Source organism: Rhinoderma darwinii, chromosome 6, assembly GCF_050947455.1.
Source record: "Rhinoderma darwinii isolate aRhiDar2 chromosome 6, aRhiDar2.hap1, whole genome shotgun sequence".
NCBI classification, from domain to species: Eukaryota; Metazoa; Chordata; class Amphibia; order Anura; family Rhinodermatidae; genus Rhinoderma; species Rhinoderma darwinii.
Genome location: NC_134692.1, coordinates 121,787,251 through 121,808,819, shown reverse-complemented (window position 1 = coordinate 121,808,819; position 21,569 = coordinate 121,787,251). Strand labels below are relative to the sequence as shown.

Genomic DNA, 21,569 nt, shown 5'->3' with positions numbered 1-21,569 from the left:
AATGGTCATAACTTGGCCAAAAATGCTCGTTTTTTAAAAATAAAAACGTTACTGTAATCTACATTGCAGCGCCTATCTGCTGCAATAGCAGATAGGGGCTGCAAAATCTGGTGACAGAGCCTCTTTAAATACTGAGCCACCGTGCTGCCTATGTATAAAGAGTTCCCATATATATCATTATAGGGCAGGATCAAACGTAATGGGCAAGTAGTCTACGGAGCCAGTGTCCTTTAGGCCAGGATCACACACACGCAGTTTTGAAGGCTTTTTTGGTCAAAACACATGAGCAGATTCGAAAGTGAGACGATTCAACAGTCTATTCTTTATATTGTATCATATTTATAACTGTATGCTTACATATATTTTTGTGGGCTGGTACCATTTGAAAACCATGCACTTTTCATGAGTTCCCTATGGGATTTTATATCGGCACCGATGTATTTTCTGCTTCATCCTTGCCAGTTTAAAAATCAGTAGTTATACGGTACCTGTATGAAGGCTTTTAAGCAGCTCCGTATACATGGATACGATTTTTCATTATTCTTTAACTTCTTCTATGGGGAAAATCAGCATCCATACAGCACCCGAAAGAGCATACATGAGTTACCCGGCTGCATACATGAGCCCTTATGTACAAAGAACCTTTAATCTAATAAATCTAAGAAAACCGCGTGTGTTTATGTAACATAAGCAAATGTCCGTGACTTCTACTAACTAGACCAAGATTTATGGCATTCGTTCAAATTCCACTCAGTGCGTTGATAGAATTATCTTGGGAGCCCAATACAAGTAATGGCAGCGGCTGGACGAGCAGCATGATTGCTTTTGGTTAACTCAATAATGCCTAATATTGACTCCTCATTGTTCCTACTTCACCTACATGCACTGAATTATTTCCTTTCCTTTTATTTTTCCTATCTCACTCAATCAGAAAATACTTTGTATTTGTTTCCCATTATTATCTGTTTGCACCTTGGATACGTGATGCGTATAATTCTTTAGAAGTGCTCTCCTTTTGTATACAAATAACACTATTTATTCTCACACTACTGAGTGCCACTCGGACTGTTTTTCACGGCATTCGAGTGGCACCCAATAGTTTTTACTGACCCATTCACTTTAGTGGGGGAATCGGGTCTGTGGAAAGATAAAACATGTCCTCTCTTTCCGCGGGACTTGGGCGGCACACATGGCCGTGTTCATTAGGGCTTAATGAGGCTCTATCCCCAGTTTATAAGTGCCCTATCTCCTAACTAATCTAATAGCAGCTTTAATGTAGATACGTTTTTGTTTTCTTTTTGAAAATGTTTATTTTTGACCAAGTTATGATCATTTTTAGTTTTATGCTAATTTGTTCTAAATGCCCAACTGGGCGTTTCTTTTACTTTTCACCAAGTGGGCATTGTAAAGAAAAGTGTATGACGCTGACCAATCTGCGTAATATACTTCTCTTCATTCATGCCCAACTCGTTTCACTGCGCAGCGAGATGTCACGAGATCAGACTGTGACGGGACTTCCTCCCGCAGGTCCTTCACCGGAGTGACGGAAGACTCAACAGACACCGCCTCCAGCCGTGCCAGAACGATTATCCGAATCTGTAGCGGCTGGAGGCGATGTCTGTTCAGTCTTCCATGGCTCCGGTGAAGGACCTGTGGGAGGAAGTCCCGTCACAGCGTGATCTTGCGAGATCACGCTGTGCAGTGAAACATGCTGGGCATGAATGAAGAGCAGTATATGACGCTGATGGTCAGCATCATACACTTTTCTTTACAACCCCCACTTGGTGAAAAGTAAAACAAACGCCCAGTTGGGCATTTAGAACAAATTGGCATAAAACTAAAAATGATCATAACTTGGTCAAAAATTAACGTGTTTTTAAAAAAACAAACCTGTTATCTACATTAAAGTGCCTATTCGATTAGGTAGAAGATAGGGCACTTATAAACCGGTGACAGAGCCTTTTTAATGAGACACATTTTTTACATATCCACAGGATATGTCATAAATGTCAGATAGATGTGGATCCCGTCTCTCTAGAACGGGGCCCCCTAAACCCCATTCTGCCACTCTGTGTTGTGGCAGAAGCAGTTGAATTTCGACCATGAATGAAGAAACCGCCATGAATTAGGAAGCAGAGTAGGTCGCTCAGCTACGCTGTTTCCGTAAGTCACATAGCACTAAATGGTAGTTAACGAAACAGCGTAGCTCGGCGAGCTACGCTGTTTTTGTAACTCCCGACCATATAATCAGTAAGTGATCGGGGAGGCAGAGGGAGCAGAAAAAGGAAGAATGGGGTTAAAGGGGCCCCATTCTGGAGGTTCTAGAGATAGGTGTGAGTACCAGAGGTGGGACCTGCATCGATCTGACATTTATGTCATATCCTGTGGATATGTCCTAAATATCCCTAATGGGAAAACCCCTTTAAGAATTCTTCTCATTTGTTGTTCATTTAAATGCAATGTTTTTTTTGTTTGATTAAAATAAAATCATCTGTAAATATAGGCCTTTTTCTTTTGTCAAATGGTAAAAATGTCTATTCAGTTGTCTGTTTCAGGGAAGGCCAGGTTATAGCAAATTGAAGGGGTTGGAGACCACTCGGGCCCCCACCAATCAGAAAAACAAAGTGGCTGCAGCACTCTGAAGAGCACTGCGGCACCATTGATGTGAACAGGGCTGAGCTGCTATACCAGTCACAGCCGCACGTACAGATGAGTTGTTGTCCCTGGCTAAACATTGAAGGGGCTGCAACTCTGCTGATTGGTGGTGGTCATAAGTGTACCCCCACCTGTCACACGTTGATGGCCTATAAAATTAAAAGTCATTTATTTTTTTTCCCCTGGATAACCTCTCTAATCTGCCATTTTAGCTCCCACCCATATTTCCCAGAGTCCCGAATAGCAAATCTTCCTAGATGAGCAGTAAATATTGCTGCATAACTAGGAAAATTTGCCGTAAAGCATGCTTGAAAAGTAATCATAATGATAACTGGCCAGTATGAATGCAGGGAACGATCTTGATTAATCGCGCTGCCGTAATAAAATACCGCCCATAAAACTGTTTACATTACTAACTATCGCTGGGCCGGGTGGAAGCTCCTCCCCCGCTGTCAAACAGATACTCTCCAACAATTGTTTGTTGGTAATTTGATAAATTGTTGCATGTAAATGGGCCTTTAGGGTAAATTTTTTTTTTCTTTTTTTTTTTTTATTGTGAGTTAATTGTTTTAAATGTATTTTGTTTTTTTAGGTATTCTGATAGCAGTGTGCGGTTTGGCTTTGCTCTGTGTCTTATGTGGACTTGTGATTCTGTCGTTCGGCATGTCCGGAGTTATGAGCGTCTGTTACTTGGCAGTATCTAGCATAATTAATTACATGCACACAACCAGGTAAGCAAATTCATGCAATAAAATGTTATTTCCACTGAAGAAAGGGGGAAAAAATACTTCCATATGGACAATGTAAAATATCTTAATTGTAACAAATAAGATGAAACACACAAGATGAGTACAAAAAAAGATTCTTCACAATAAGGGCTCATGCACACGTCAAAGCCATTGCCATGGACTCTGTATGGCGGCACCCAGAATATTTATTACAGACCCGTAGGGACTCTGTGTGCTGATGCATGGTGCCTCAGTCAGGCATGGTATTCTCCTTTTTAAGATCTTATTTTTCTACCGTGTTTCCCCGATAGTAAGACACCCCCGATTGTAAGACGTATCGGGGGTTTCAGGGGGGTCGGCTAATATAAGCCGTACCCCGAAAGTAAGACATATGTCTTACTTTCGGGGAAACACGAGGGTATTGCGGCCTCCTGCCCACTTCCGCGCCGCCCCCCTCTCCATACGTCACCGCGCCGTCCCCTGCACTTGCTCCTGCTGCAACTGCCGGAATCGAAGCGCTCGCCGATTCCGGCAGTTTAACCCATTAAATGCCGCTGTCAATAGTGACAGCGGCATTTAATGTGTTTGACAGAGGGGGGAGCTCCCTCTGTCACCCGATCGGCGCCCCCGCAAACAAATCGCGGGTCGCCGTCGGGTTTCCATGACAGCCGGGGGTCTAACAAAGACCCCCAGGTCTGCCTTCAGCATCTGCCTGTTAGGCGATGCCGGAGGCATGACCTAATAGGTTGCCTGTCAGTTTTACACTGACAGGCAATAATGCTTCGGTATACTAAGTATACCAAAGCATTATATATGCGATCGGCACATCGCATAGTGAAGTCCCCTGGTGGGACTAAAAAAAAAAATGTAAAACAGTTAAATAAAGTTTGTGAAAAAAAAAAATAAATAAATTCGACAATTTTTTTACAATATAAGACATACCCCGAAAGTAAGACATAGTGGGGCTTTTGGGGATAAAAAGAAAGTAAGACACTGTCTTACTTTCGGGGAAACACGGTAGGTGAAAATACTGCATGCGATGGAGCAGCTACAATTTTTTTTTTCACTGATTAATAGCTCCATATACTTCTGTATAAAATAGGAGCCACATGGAGGATCAGTATGGGCCCATATAGGGCCGTATTATGAGTCCATACAGCACAGATCCAAAATGTGGCCATGTGCCTGAGGCCTATGGGGTCCCAACATGGAAGACCAACAAAACAGCATCGTAAGCAAAGAATCACCAATAATAATAATAACAGAATACAAAAAGTACTGTAACATTTATATCAAAATATAGTTCCCCTGAAAGACAAAATATTAGGTAGCTATTGGAAGGGAACTATATGCTCCAAGTGCTAAGTACCAGGGGGGCGTCAACAAATTTAATTTCCTTGGCCAGGGTATTTAGCTACAGTCAGTCTGGTCAAGAAGTGCACTCACAAGCACAAATCAAAAAATCTCGGAGCAGGCAAAATAAAGCAAAAGGAGATCTAGTATTTCATATAGGCTACAGTGTAGTCAAAAGTAAATGTGCAAGAAAAAAATCTAGATCGTTTTAATTATAACTTTTTGAGTGACCATAAAATAGGTACAAACACATACAGCGGAGATAACTCTCAAGATGCGAAGAGCACAGGGATCATGGTACAAACAACGTGTAGCAGCAAAATAATCTAGAAGTTCTCTACACAGCAAATCGTTCTCATGAAAACTTTGCAAAGTTAAGAACGAAGACACTCCAGAGATTTGACTCTGCAGCAAGCAAACAATTACATCGCCATCCACTCACCAGGCATTGAGACACGAATTTAGGGTTTTGTCAAAACGGTTTTCTCTGTTAAGCTCCTTAGACAAAATTTATGTGGACATTTCCTATTCAGACACATTTCGACAGAAGTATCAATAAAAGGAAATCCTTTTTCCTATAAAAACATAAAAAAGTGAATGATGTAAAAAGAAATATAGCGTATATAAAATTATGTAAGGAAATCAATAGCAAAAATATTACAAAATAAAAAAAGCATTTATGGAACATGAAAGCGCAGAAATCCTAAAGAAGACATTTAATATTGACTATAAAGATAAGTGTGTGTGTATAAATATATAGATTACATTACCAGTGCTTATCCAAGTGTTAATTCCAAAGAGCTGGACAATGAAATTCTAACTGAGGAAAAGATAAAATCAAGGGCGAAATTAGGAGCGGTCTGAAAATCAAGGGCGAAATTAGGAGCGGTCTGAAGACCACACAATATTGCACATGGTCTGGGAATAACCTGTTATTCGCAGCTACTATATACTGGTCTGCAGTTCACCACTTCCTTAACCCCTTCAGGACCAAGCTCATTTTGGCCTTCCGGACCAGACCTATTTTTTCAAATCTGACATATTTCACTTTATGTGGTAATAACTCTGGAATGCTTTTACCTATCAAAGCGATTCTGAGATTGTTTTCTCGTGAGACATTGGACTTTATGATAGTGGAAAAATTTGGTTGATAAATTCAATATTTATCAGTGAAAAACACCACAATTTTGTGAAAAATTGCAAAAATTTGCATTTTTCTAAATGTAAATGTATCTGCTTGTAAGACAGGCAGTTATACCACACAAAATTGTTGCTAATTAACATCCCCCATATGTCTACTTTATATTTGCATCATTTTTTGAACGTCCTTTTATTTTTCTATGACATCACAAGGTTTAGAACTTTAGCAGCAATTTCTCACATTTTCAAGAAAATTAAAAAATGCTATTTTTACAGGGGCCAGTTCAGTTGTGAAGCGGCTTTTAGGGCCTTATATATTAGAAACCGCCAAAAAGTCACCCCATTTTAAAATCTTCACCCCTCAAAGTATTCAAAACAACATTTAGAAAGTTTCTTAACCCTTTAAATGTTTCACAGAAATTAAATCAACGTGGAGGTGAAATTTTCAAATTGTATTTTTTTTTTGGCAGAAATTAATTTTTAATCTATTTTTTTTGTAACACAGACGTTTTTACCAGAGAAATGCAACTCAATATCTATTGCCCAGATTCTGCAGTTTTTAGAAATACCCCACATGTGGCCCTAGTGTGGTAATGGACTGAAGCACAGGCCTCAGAAGCAAAGGAGCACCCAGTGGATTTTGGGCCTCCTTTTTATTAGAAAATATTTTAGGCACCATGTCAGGTTTGAAGGGCTCTTCAATTTCTCCCGAGTAAAACAATACCCCACATGTGGTAATAAACAGCTGTTTGGACACACGGCAGGGCTTAAAAGGAAAAGAGCGCCATTTGGCTTTTGGAGCTCAAATTTAGCAGGAATGGTTTGCGGAGGCCATGTCGCATTTGCAAAGCCCCTGAGGGGACAAAACAGTGAAAACGCCAAAAAAATGACTCCATTGAGAAAACTACACCCCTTGAGGAATCCATCTAGGGGTGTAGTGAGCATTTTGACCCCACAGGTGTTTCATAGATTTTATTAGAATTGGGCAGTGAAAATAAAAAAAATCCTTTTTCTTCAATAAGACGTAGCTTTAGCTCAAAATTTTTAATTTTCTCAACAAATAAAGGAAAAAAAGAACCCCAACATTTGTAAAGCAACTTCTCTGGAGTACGGCAATACCCCACACGTGGTCATAAACTGCTGTTTAGACACACGGCAGGGCTCAGAAGGGAAGGATTGCCATTTGCTTTTGGTGTACAGATTTTGCTGCATTTGGTTTCTGGTCGCTATGTTGCATTTGCAAAGTCCCTGTGGAACCAAAACAGTCCCCCCCCAGAAGTGACCCCATTTTGGAAACCACACCCTCAAGGTATTCACCTAGGGGTGTAGTGAGCATGTTAACCCCACAGGTGTTTTGCAGAAATTCGTGTGCACACGATGTGGGAGAGTGAAAATGGGAATTTTTCCTTAGATACGCCAATATGTGGTGCCCGGCTTGTGCCACCATACCAAGACAGCTCTCAATTTTTATGCGGTGTTTCCCGGTTTTAGAAGCACCCTACGTGTGGCCCTAATCTTTTGCCTGGACATTCGACAGGGCTCAGGAGTGAAAGAGTACCATGTAAAATTGAGGCCTAATATGGCGACATATAAAGTATTGGTTCACAATTGCAGAGGCTCAGATGTGAAATAAAAGAAACACCTGAGAAGTGACCCCATTTTGGAAACTACACCCCTCAAGGCATTTATTAAAGGGTGTAGTGAGCATTTTCACCCCACGTGTCTTTTCCATAAATGATTGCGCTGCCGAAGGTACAAATTTAAATTTTGCCCTAGATATGCCAATTCATTGTCAAAAATGTCGTGCCCAGCTTGTGCCACTGGGGACACACACACCTCAAAAATTGTTAAAAGGGTTCTCCCGGGTATGGCGATGCCATATATGTGGACATAAACAGCTGTTTGGGCATGCTGTAGGGCTCAGATTGGTGGGAGCGCCATTTGGCTTTTGGAGCGTGGAATTTGCTTGGTAATAGTTTTGTTTGGAGTGTCACTGTTGTTTCCGTTTATAATGTGGGGCATATGTGAGCTGGGCAGAGTACATCGGGGCATAGTCAGGTGGTATAATAATAAGGTAAAAAAAATAATAAAATGATCCATAAAGTGCTGCGTAATATGTTGGAGCTATATAAATAAAGATTATTATTATTATTATTATTATGTGTGTTACGCTGTGATCGATCCTTTCTGCACAGGCCGGTGTCGCACTGATAACTGGCGTCCTTCCTTATCCCCCTTTTGGTCCACACTCCGCACCTTTGCAGTTTGGGGAATTTTGCCGGGAAAGTGTTGTCCTGGTATAATACGGGCGCCCTCGCTTCCAGCAGATATCTTTGGGCCCTCCCCTTCCTGGTTCCCTAATTTTAGTGCCTTGATACATCGCCTTTTGAAACAGAAGAAATGTTCCCCTCGGGCCAGCACAACTGCATATTTTTCTTTCCTGAATTATTGGAGCCTTAACTGATTTTATTTTTTCATAGACGTAGTGGTATGAGGGCTCTTTTTTTACGGGACGAGCTGTAGCTTTTATTGGTACAATATTGGGGTACATGCAACTTTTTGATCACTTATTATCCTTTTTTTGGGAGGCAAGGTGACAAAAAAACAGCAATTCTGCCATAGCTTGTTTTTTTTATATCCAGCGTTCACCATGCGTTATAAACTACATGTTACCTTTATTCTGCGGGTCAGTAGGATTCCGGCGATACCTAATTTATAGAACTTTTTTATAACTTTTTGCACAATAAAATTACTTTTGGAAAGAGAATGTATTTCTTCTGTCGCGATGTTGTGAGAGCCATAGCTTTTACATTTTTTAATCGATGGAGCGGTGTGAGGGTTTGTTTTTTGCGAGACTAGGTATAGATTTTATAGGTACCGTTTTTGGATACATGCGACTTTTTGATCACTTTTTATTTCAATTTTTGGAAGACGGTGACCAAAAAAGCAGTAATTATGGCAGTGTTTTTGAGGTTTTTATTTTTACGGCGTTCACTGCGCTGGATAAATATAATAATATTTGTATAGCTTAGGTCGTTACGGTCGCACCGATACCAAATATGTATGGCTTTATTATTTTTTTCAATAATAAATCACTTGATAAGGGAAAAAGGGCGATTGTGTTTTGTGTTATTACTTGAAACTTTTATTGTATGTTTTCCAACTTTTATTTTTACTTTTTTTACACTTTTTTTTTTACACTTTTTTTTTATTCCCACTAGGGGACTTGAATGTCCAACTGTTTGTTTGATGTTCTAATACATTGCACTACCTATGTAGTGCAATGTATTGGAACTGTCAGTTGTTCACTGACAGCAAGCTGATCAGGCTCTGCCTCTGGGCGGGGCCTAATCGGCTTACGTAATGGCAGACAGGAGTCCATTGTTAGGGCTCCTGTCGCCATAGTAGCAGTCGCCAGCCTTGCCATCGCGTGGCAAGGCTGCCGATTTGCTACAAACCTCTAGGATGCAGCGATCACAATGGATCGCTGCATCAAAGGGGTTAATGCCAGGAATCGGAGCTAGCTCCGGTTCCTGGCGATAGATCGGGGTGTCCGCTGCTACCGGAAGCCTCCTGGGCCCCGCCGACGACGGGGTATAGGAGGATTCCGATACAGGCTGATCCGGAGGTAAGTATTAGCTCTCCGATCGCCTTTGCAGCCACCGGCAACTCAGCGATCACGTTGCTGGGGTGCCGGTGGCTATAAACTCCTCACATGCTGCGATCTCTATTGAACACAGCATGTGAGGGGTTAATCGGCCGGATCGGATGCTAGTTCCGGTCATGGCCGATACCTCAGGGTGACCGCTGTAACATACAGCTGTCACCCGGCGGTGATGTCGCTGGCTCAGCTCCTGAGCCAGCTTCATCTCCATGACGTACAGTTACGTGAAAAGGCGGTAAGCCACCAGCTTTAATCACGTAACTGTACGTGATTGGGCGGGAAGGGGTTAACATGCAACTGTAAAGGTCCTTTTTACATGGACAAATTATCGGGCAAATGAGCGTTCACAGAACGCTCGTCGCCAATAATTGCTCTGTGTAAACAGGGCAACGATCAGCCGATAAACGAGCAAACGCTCATTCATCGACTGATTGTATAGTTTATGCAGTACCAAATATTATCTCCCTGTGTAAACTACAGCCACCCGCATTTTCGGCCCGTGCTCCCAAAGTACAAAGTAAGGGAGCACGGTCCGTAAAAAGGAAAAGATGGGACATGTACTATTTTTTGCAGAGGCGTTCTACGGCCCGGACACCTTCCCGTAAATATACGGTAATGTGTCCATGGTCAATAGAAATGAATGGGTCCATAATTGCAGACCGTAATATTCTAGTGTCGCATGCAAGGGGCCTTAGTCTGTAAGCAGTGGTGGTTAACGGAGACGCCCCTTTTTATATTAACCCCTTAACACATGGTCAGGAACATGTACGTGACAAGCGTTAAAGGGAAGTACAGTCGACACCTCACTGCAACGGGCGTAATCATAGATCAGTTTGATTCTGCCCGTTTAACCACTTAGATGCTGTGTTCAATCACAACCGTGGCATCTAAGACGTTGGAGGCGGATGGCCCCCTTCGACAACCCGACACCAAACCCCGTGATGCAATCGCTGGGTGATGATTTTTGTTATGGCAGTCTGGATCGATGACTACTCTATCTTTCATGACCAATGAATGAAGTGTGAATGGCAGCTGGCGATAAAGATGCCTGGATATTGCTTAAGGATGAACATTAGTTTTACTAAGGGTATGTTCACACGGCCTATTTACGGACGTAAATCGGGCGTTTTTGCCCCGAATTACGTCTGAAAATAGCGCCTCAATAGCGCTGACAAACATCTGCCCATTGAAAGCAATGGGCAGACGTTTGTCTGTTCACACGAGGCGTATATTTACGCGCCGCTGTCAAATGACGGCGCGTAAATAGACGCCCGCGTCAAAGAAGTGACCTGTCACTTCTTTGGCCATAAATAGAGCCGTTATTCATTGACTCCAATGAATAGCAGCGCTAATTACGGCCGTAATTGACGCGCCGTTCAAGCGCCTGCACATGCCGGTACGACTGAAATTACGGGGATGTTTTCAGGCTGAAACATCCCTGTAATTTCAGCCGTAACGGACGCCCTCGTGTGAACATACCCTAAGTGATCCTTTGTCTCTGTGCTGTATTATGACACTATAAATCTGTATGTGTGAAAGTCATTGTTAACATGTTTTTTTTTTTCGATAACATTGCTAAAATGAAACCTTTAAAAAAAATAAAAAAAAAAATGTTGCAAACCTACAAGAACAACCTAAACATGCAAATAAGACAAACAAGAAACTTACAGGAAAATTAGTTTAAATTTTTGTATGCGATTTTTGCCCAATTTTTTACAGAAGTATCTGATTCTGCCTGAAAAGGCAAGGACAGGTCTGTTCAAAGATATCCAACCTCCCTATCTCTTTGGGGGATTTCTCAAGTGCAAAAGTGATAGAAAAACCGTTCAGACATGAACAGATTAATTCAACAGTTAGCTGTAAGAAATGCGTCTTTTTGCTATGCCCTAAAACAGAATAAAATTGGTTTTGCGATGATATCGTGTATAGGAACGCTCTAGAGCTTTTCCGTATATCAACACTGTTCTAAGAGAACTATCTTGATGGTATTAGTGATGAATATACCCGTACTAATAACATTGGAGACTCGCTCTTCAAAATTGATTTTTCTCATATACGTAGTATTTGTGCGCCGAGAGAGCAGACAGGTTTTGTACACGGTTCGTAATCAAATTGTCATTTAAAATTATACGTATCCAATCTTACCTTACCAAAATGAAAATTCACACTTGAATAAAAAAATAATACATGGGTAATTTCTATTAAGAATATAATGGTTGGGAAGCTTTAGAAAATATGATTTTCCTACACAAGATGCAATTAACGTAATTATACTTACTGTTTGTATGTGACTCACACAGACCATTTTTTATCCTCTCTTCCATTATTATAACATTGTGAGAGCTTAAAAACTATGTAAACCTTTACAACGTATTTTGCCACCGAAACCGTCAGTCCCACTGACATGATGGATTCGTCTCTGAGCGCAAGATGCAGCTCCTATATATACAAGATATGTAGAAACTGTATCTCAAAAAGTACTTATTTTTTTTACAAAAAACTTAAAAAGTTGTTTAAAATACCATAATATGTTGTTTTGCTTCAAAAAAAAAATATATGCAAAGGTTTACATAGCTATTATTATTATGTGGCCCCTGTCTTATTCAAGATGTGTTTTGGGGGTTAGTTATTATACATCCCTGTTTGGTCAATCCATAACCTGTACTGGCCAAATCCCTTACAAAAGTAATTGGCCAGCAGCCCTTCTATATTACCCTTGCCCCCAGAACTTCTAGGATTGTCTCTCCACAGCACTGTCCTCCCAAGTGGGCCTGAAAGCAAAATAACCCTACTCCAAGAAATCTGCATGGGCGTCCCAGACATTCTTTACCGAGGTTCAATGATGGGGGTACTACTTCATGTGATAATAGTACCAATAAACTCTCTGAGACTGGAGATTTATACTGGGAGCCAGACCTCCTGTGTAACACAGAACATAAGTGGACCATGTGTATATGGCATTGTCCGTACAGGGCCAACACATTTATCCTATACTATGATCAAGCATTGTATCCTAGTTCCATGTTCAATATGCCACCATTATGCTCACATTCGAGTATGATCGGACCCACATCCACCATTTTATGTACTGATGCTGTATGAAACTCCATGATCTTACACTTGATTATGTCACTAGTGTCTCTTGATAAGGTTTGATGGTGTATTTAAGAAATGCACCCACTGAAAATGAGCATCTTCTGTATGGGTGATGTCATAACGAAACGTTTATTGCAGTATTCTTGTTCGTATGTGAAATATTTGCTGTTGCCATCAGAGCTAATGAAAAATCATTGCATGTATGCGCAATTTCTGCAAAACATTTTGAGTGAATGTACAGTATGAAATGATCTTTTTGGTACACTGGGTAGGTTGGTTGGATACAATTCTTTGATTACATTATTATATAACAATAACTTGTGTGTTGATGCAACGAAGTGTAGTAAAAAAAAACTATCTAGTTTTTGATAATCCATAGTGAGATAATCTGGCACTTGAGCGGCAGTATAGCATGGAATTTCACGATACAGGAAGTCGAATACTAAACGGAGAACCAGCAGGGAGACTCTTCTGATTAAAAAGCAAAGTGATAGTAGCAGACTCTTTGTTTCACATTTTATTCTCCCCTCCTTTTCCTCAAGTGACAAGTGCATTTTAGATACCTTTCTATGACTATCCGATAATCCAGATTATTTGATAATCTGCCGCCAGGCAAATCCCATCGCTGCCAGATTAGGAAGGAAATTGACTGTATATTTGAACTGTATATCGGTGATGAGTGACGTGACCTCTTTTCTTCATTGGATTATTTGAACTATTTTTGTGCTGTTTTGACTACGAGAGCGTGGGTACAATTTGGTGTTGGATTTTGCATAAACTCCAACGGGATTTGCCATTGATTTTGAGCAGTGCTATTCTATTTTCTGTTTGCAGTTTAGCATTGAAGTACACAGTCGCAAAAGCAAATACAATGTAAGGGTGAATAAACAGAGAATACCTGTGATTTAAATACAATTCTATAAATAAATACAACTAATTGTATTGAGAATTCTCATTAATAAGAGAGGAGAATGATGGTAAAGAAAGGATTTTTTTTTTTCCCATGAGAATTGGGGTTTTATTTTTGTTTTCCTCTGAACCAAACATATGGGTCTGGAAAAGGTTGAATTTGATGGACTTGTGAATTTTTTTAAATTTTATTTTAACTTAAGTCTCATATACATGAGAAAAACAGTCAAATCTGCTGAATTTGGAGGGATCGGAGGATGATCTCCTGTGTATGGGGCCTCCCGACTGCTGTAAGGGGAAATAAGGATTGGGCATGTTGGATTTTATCCTTAGTTGACGTGGGAGATAAGCCGCTACTAGAGGTGTCTGGCAGTGGTTTATTCCACCTTCTATATTGAAATAAACCTGCACGCTTAGCCAAGCATCCATGTTTATGATGCCATCTTGTGTATGACCAGCGCCATGTACACCTTCTCAAACAATTTGTTTTATTGCTTTAATAAATCTAAAATGAAGAAGCTTTGCAAATAGTCTTGATTAAAAATACCCTATAATTGTGTCTACAGCTCCTGTGCAGAGATACAAACGAACCCTGTGTAGTCGGATCCTACAGCCATACTCCTCCATCTGTACCCTACTTTTTGGCATTGAATAAATATTCTGATGTAGCCATCTTTATCTTGACTTTTAACGCATTAAATAAACAGTGGCAAGATACTTTATCTTGACCTTTTTCAATGACTTTTCAATGGCTTTTGTTGTGTGATATCGCGCTGCAGCAAGTTATCAGAGTCCAGATAAAGACGGCTACATCCGTATGTTAGGGCTTATGAGCATGTGCTATCTGTTTTTTTTTTTATTATATAGCACACTGACCCATTCATTTTTATGGGGCCATGCACACATCCGTTTTTTTTTTTTGGCGGGTCCGTGTGTCCATTCTGCAAATTATAGAACAGGTTCTATGCCTGTCCGCTTTTGCAGATCAGTCTCGCCAATTCTATTCAATGGTCCGTTAAAAAAAACGGACCGCACACAGAAGCCATCCATGTGCGGTCCTTGTTTTGCGGCCATATAAAAGGTCACGGATGTGTGAAGGAGCCCTTAGTAAGTAGAAAAGGATGAATGGAAGGGAGTATGACTGTAGAATCGGACTACACAGAGTTTGTGTGTGGTATGTTATCATGGAGATTAATGAGTCTACATGGTAGCTTTTCGAAAATGGTAGGAAATTTGTATTAAGACCATGTGTAAAATAGATTTTTACATTTTCAATAAAAGTTTGGTAATTTCTGAGAATTTTGTAACCATTTATTTGAGGAGAAAGACTAATACACAAACTTCATAATCAATGAGAAAAAGTGGAATAAAGCTAAAACCGTGATAAATGATATCTCCTTTTCTATGGTTCTTTTTAAACTCCCTTTACTACCCAAGGTTGGAATCGGCTGCTGTGAATCATATATAATCCTTCATTATCCTCTACATCTTGCCTAACTCCTATAGGCCATCTCTGAGAGGCAATGGAGATAAATGTGTTGCTGTTTATTTTGTGAAGCTATATCTCTGGAAATATCAATTACTGGCATTGTATGACCTAGAAAATAGAGTATCAAGTCATAGAATGTTTTTGACACCAACCAGTTTGAGTGTCTTTAGCATCCAAATAAATAGTCCTTCTGACGGTCTATCTTTCTATATTGCATGCTTCTTTAGGGTTTGTGTTTTTTGTTTTTTTTAATTTTTGGTCTAAAGATTTAAAGAGGCTCTGTCACCAGATTTTGCAACCCCTATCTGCTATTGCAGCAGATAGGCGCTGCAATGTAGATTACAGTAACGTTTTTATTTTTAAAAAACGAGCATTTTTGGCCAAGTTATGACCATTTTTATAGTTATGCAAATGAGGCTTGCAAAAGTCCAAGTGGGTGTGTATTATGTGCGTACATCGGGGCGTTTTTAATACTTTCACTAGCTGGGCGCTCTGAAGAGAAGTAACATCCTCTTCTCTTCAGAACGCCCAGCTTCTGGCAGTGCAGATCTGTGACGTCACTCACAGGTCCTGCATCGTGACGGCCACATCGGCACCAGAGGCTACAGTTGATTCTGCAGCAGCATCAGCGTTAGCAGATAGGGGTTGCAAAATCTGGTGACAGAGCCTCTTTAAGTTTAAAAATGTACTCCAAACACAGCATGGGATAATGTCATATTTTGCCAACAATCTCTATCACTGCAGTTTGAAGTGTGTAGAACCTGCTTCAGTCTCATGTTCACTTGTTATCATCAGTATCATGCAAACAAAGCAATTCAAGGTGTTCTCAACATATGGAAGACCCCAAAACTCACACATAATTTGCTAACATTGATTCCAATGACTGCAAGAATATGGAAGCCTCCCATCACAGACAACCCCTTTAATATGAGAGCTGCCTCTGAGATCCTCAGACCCCTGTCTTTTAATTTCTCCTGCAGATGAATGGCCGTCCAAGTCATTCATGGGTGGACTGAGTCCACCAGAGCTAGTTCTAATGCTGTACACAGTGGCTCATAGATGGGGGTCTTGAGTGGGATTCTCTATCTATGACAGTCAGTTCATAATATGTCAGTAATCAAGAAGGCATGCAGAAGCCACTGACACCGAACTCATCAGTCCCGCGGACCTGACGGATGCAGGTCTCCGCACAGGATACAGCTGCTCTGTATACGAAATACAAAGCAGCTGTATCTCAAAAAGTAAAATTAATTTTTAATAAGTATTTTGAAAGTTGCACCAATCACACAGATTTCTATTTAAAAAAAATAAAATGATTTCAAAAGTGTACATAGCCTTTAAGAATATTTACTGTAACATCAGTTATGGCTAGAATTGCTCTTAAAGAAATGAAAATATATTGAAATTCAAAGTGCGAAAAAGACAGGTCGTCTTTAAATCCTCAAGGAGGAAAAGTCATTTTTTAATCGATTTGTTTGTCACACTTCAAACACCGATAATTAGCTCAGATGTGAGAATAAACCATAAATTGATGGATCTCTCAGCATTAAGGATATGCATTATATGTCAGGAAAGAGTGGGAGAAAAAGCTGAAGATTTCTTGTTTATTTTGCATTATCTCCCGTGTTCTTCATTTATAATCTTCGTTATTTCGCTCTAATCCCCTTTGTGTACACACAAAATGTATTACAGGCAGAGCCTCCCATCTATATACTGTATCCAAGCAAAACGTATTTTCATTTGTAGCATGAGGTTATTTGACATTAAATGTGATATTAGCTTGTCAAAGGTAGTCACAGTGTGATGCTTTTATAGCACAGAAGGGAACTGTGAACCTTTGCTGGGTAGTGCACCATATTCTTCTAGCAGGTAGCCTGTATTCTAGGAAAAAAATGTCGTGCAAAATAAATCCTCTGGGTTCTATTTACTTTCACTCGGTGGGAGACCTTTGTCACATTCAGTGGAAACATTAGCCTTGCCCGAACAATCTTCCTTGTTGTAGGCATTGCGATATGTAAGCCAGCCGTATCTGTTCTCTGATCTGCCTGCTTATTACTGACATTCAGAGCCGATTAAAGAAAACCGAATAAACTGTGAAATGAAACCGTAAAAATAGATTTTGTATGGAAAATCTTCTCTGCCTTATTAAATGTTAATTAGGGACTAATATTGATTTTATTTTAATGTTCATGGCATATATGTATTTTCTATTGATTTGTTATTACCTTTAAATGTTTTGATTCTTCATTTTTTGACTCCCCACCCTCCAAGAGCCATAATTTTTATTTTTCCGTAAATAGAGTGGTGTGAGGGCTTATTTTTTGCGGGAAGAGTTGTAGTTTCCATCAATACAAAAAAAGCATAAAGCGGCAACTCCCCATCATGTATAAAATTCTATTTCTGCTCATGAAATGTCCACAGACAAGGGGTGAGGGAGAATGATCCCAGCGGGCATCAGCCTATTTCGTGTAACTTCCTCCGGCCCGATCACAAGAGTTGTAGTTCCTATTGGTAGCATTTAAAGTACCATATAATGTACTGGGAAACTGAAAAAAAAAATTGCGGGCTAAAATTGGAAAAAACTGATTCCTTTTATTGTTTTTTGGGTTTCGTTTTTACGACTTTCACCGTGTGGTTAAACAACAACTTTAACTTTATTCTGTGACTCAATACGATGGTGGTGATACAAAATTTTATATAGTTTTTTTTTTTTATATATATTTCACTACTTTTCAAAAACAAAACAACCTTTTGTTAAAAAAAATAAAAAAAAAATCTTTTTCTGTCACCGCCGTCTGAGAGCCATAACGATCTTATTTTTCTGTGGATTGAGCAGTGCGTGGACTGATTTTTTGCGGGACGAGCTGAAGTTATTATTGGTACAATTTTTTTGGTACATACAATTTTGAATCCCTTTTTACGACAATTTTTTGGGAGATCTAAGTTGGCCAAAAAAACTGATTTTGGTGTCTTTAAATGTTTTTTGTTTTTTTACGGCGTTCACGTGTGCGTTAAATAATGCTATATTGTAATAGTTCTGACTTTTATAAACGCAGTAATACCAATATTGTTTTCTTTTTTTTAACATTACCTTTACAGGAAAAATAGGGAAAAGAAGGCATTTTTGAACTTTTAATGTTTTTTTATTTTCACTACTAAAAACTTTTTTATTTCACTTTTTTTTTTTGTTGCACATTCTATTAGTCCCCCCTGGGGGACTTGAACCAGCGATCGTCAGATCGGTGGTACAATACACGGTAATACAAATGTATTGAGGTATATTGTCATTTTTACAGGCTTCTGTTCAGCTCTGCCACAGACATTTGAGGGGTTAAGCATTTTAGGGGTTAAATAGCCAGGAACAGCGCAATCTCTGTTCCTGGCCGATAGTCCCGGGTGTCGGCTGTAAAACACAGCTGACACCCGCAGCGTATGGAGCACGCTCAGTGCGTGACCGTGCTCCATATTTCTCCCCCCCGAATCAATTTCCCTGCAGTGCCACTGCTGGGATATTGAAGCATTACCCAGGGTTCTCCAGAGTGAGAGATGCTCATTTTAGCTGCTCTTTACTCTGGTTTATAGAGGGGGCCACGAGAAGGCGACAACCCTCTATTAACACAGATTTTCCTAATATATTGTATATAAAATTAGTTTTCTCAACCACACAACCTTTTAAGCGTATATCAACCCAAACTTTGATACGTAGATGCAATCCGCTTACATTGATTGAAATACAAAATGACAAAAAAAAAAAGATTCCTGACATGTTTTCATTGTTTTGTGCCCATTCCCACTACTGGCTCTTATGTTCAAGGGGTTATCCAGTCGCTAAGGATGGGCCATCAATAGCTGATCGTTCGGGGGCCGACTCCCAGGCGATCGGCTGTTTTGAAGGGGGTGCAGCGCTCATACGATTGGGGTTGAGCGCTCCCCTTTTCTTCTTGTTAACTGTGAATCGTAGACATGAATGTAGCCGTGATTCACAGGTATTACAGCCTTTCCTCCCATTGAAGTGAATAGGAGAAGGCTGGAATACCGATGAATTCCCACTACACCCCCTTCAAAACAACTGATCGGCAGGGGTCCCGGGAGTCAGACCCCAAACGATCAGCTATTGATGGCCTATCTTGAGGGTAGGCCATCAATTTTTAGCGACTGGATAAGCCCTTTAAGGATCAGGCTGACATCTGTAAAAATTGAGCAGCCAAACCGACAGGGAAAGCTTTTAGATGGACTTACATTTATTTATACATACAGTGCCTTATAAGAGTCTACCCCCTCTCCTTGATGTTTTCTGTTTTGTTGCATTACAACCTTGAATGAAAATGTACTTTTGGAGGGTTGGTACCATTTAAATGACACAACGTGCCTACCACATTGTAGGTACAGAATATTTTTTACTGTGACACAAAAAATGATAGGACAGAAAACGTTAATGTGAAAGTCAATACTTTGTAGAGCTATCTTTTGCTGCAATTACAGATGCCAGTTTCTTTGGGTATGTCTCTATTAGCTTAGCACATCTAGACATTCGGATTTTTGCCCATTCTTCCAGGCAAAACTGCTCCAACTCCATGTTGGATGGTTCGTGTATAGCAGTCTTCAAGTCATGCCAGATTTTCAATTGAATTGAGACATTTAAATGTTTCCCCTTAAAGTTTTAATCCCCTCCCAGTGTAGCATTAGCAGTATGTTTAGGGTTATTGTCCTGCTGGAAGTTGAACCGCCGCACCAGTCTGAAATCTCTTGCAAACTGAAAGAGGTGTTCCTCAGGGATTTCCCTGTAGTTGGTGCCATCCATCTTTCTCTCAAGCCTGAGCAGTTTTCCAGTTCCTGCCAAAGAAAAGCATCTCAACAGCATGATACTACCCCCACCATGCTTCACTGTGGGAATGTTGTTCTTGGGGTGATGGGAATTGATGGGTTTGCACACACATAACTTTTCCCATGATAGCCAAAAAGTTCAATTTTAGTCTTATCTGACCAGAGAACCTTCTTCCATGTGTTAGGGGAGTCTGCCACATGCTGTTTGGTGAACTCTGAATGTGTTTTGTTTTTTTAAATGTTTTCTCTCCTCTATCCTCGCTCTTGCTGTAATACTGTCCATATCTGATTGTACAGTGTCACAGCCATAGTAACACCCCCCTTGCCAGTATACGCCCCATTGACAGTTCAGGGGGTTATTTAAATATTGGGCTTCAAATATAACGGCACCGATATCTAAATAACGGAGGAGGGTAGAATTTTTTTTTAAAGTGCCCCAGGGTTTGTGCAGCCCTCCCCATTACATGCTGCACTCAGCTGCACATGTATGGGGAGGTGAAAGGTTCTCTTTAAAGAGGATCTGTCACTAGTTTATTAATTCCCTATCTCCTAACTAATCTAATAGGCGCTATGATGCTGATAACTACAGTGTAAATTGTGTTTCAAAAGGCTTATTATTTGCAAAGTTATGAGCTTTTTTTTCTAAATATGCTAATTGGGCTATACTTGCCAAATGGGAGGGACTCTTTCTTTTCTCTCTGGCAGTGTAATGTTTTCTGTATGATGCTGTCCAATCAGCATCATACAGTTCTCCTCTTCCCAGCCCAGCGTGATCTCCGCTTCAATCGTGAGATCATGCTGTGTTGCTGGGCTGGGAATAGGCACTGTTTCTGGACCTCTTTTTCTAATCCTGGACAACCTCTTTAAGGGAAATATAAAGATATTTTAAAATACTATAACTAGCTAAACCAAGTGTGCAATATATGAATTGATATTTTCTTTATCTTCTTTAATTCAGACTGTTAACCGGGACACTAAGCCAGATTCCTGCAGACTCACAGGCTGGAGACTCTCCTACAGAAAGGAAGTTTTCTAAGGACAGCACTCACATTGACTAGAAGATAGAAGTTAACGAACTATTGCAAACGTGGCCTTTTGTCTGCCCCAATCTCTGTTACATTTAATGTTTACGCATTCACGTGGTTCGATTTGTATTGGGATTGTTACATTTAGCTGACCACTTTTTCTAAAATGAACATTTAAAACGTATTCACTACATCATCACATCACAAAGAAACGTGACACCGGGTAGTATATAGATCTCACCAGATGTTGTCTTGTATACAATGAGCAGGTCTTGTGTATAATGTTACCTTTTACATGTTTTGACAGAAGCTTTAGGTGGTTGTCCAATAAAAATGCTACTGTATATTTAATGCTAAAATATTAGTTGTTACCTTTTTGTTATATTTTTAAGATTTTGGTGGTACCACTAAAGATGTTAATATTACCCCCTACACTGTCCCACTGGGTATATTGACCTTAATCTCCCCAAGACTACCAGCATGCTGAGATTAATTCCTTTACTTCCCTAGACCACCACGGATTCTGACAATAAACCCTTCACAGCTCTAGACCACTAGGGATTCTGATACAAACCCCTTCACTGCCCTACATCAATATGGATCTCCTCTTTACTGTCCTAGAGCACCATGGATGATGACATTAACCCTTTCACTGCCCTACACCACCAGGGATTTTGGCATTGACC

General features: G+C 40.1%; 1 protein-coding gene across 1 annotated transcript in view; it reads left to right on the top strand.

The window, feature by feature from the left end:
- LDAF1 (lipid droplet assembly factor 1) overlaps positions 1-21,242 on the top strand; it is a 45,555-nt gene extending 24,313 nt beyond the window's left edge. The window contains exons 4-5 of the mRNA XM_075831364.1: positions 3,248-3,386; positions 20,817-21,242. Coding sequence (XP_075687479.1) covers positions 3,248-3,386; positions 20,817-20,916 — 239 coding nt within the window. The 3' untranslated portion in view covers positions 20,917-21,242. The remainder of the gene's footprint in view (positions 1-3,247; positions 3,387-20,816) is intronic.
- The last annotated feature ends 327 nt before the right edge of the window (positions 21,243-21,569 follow it).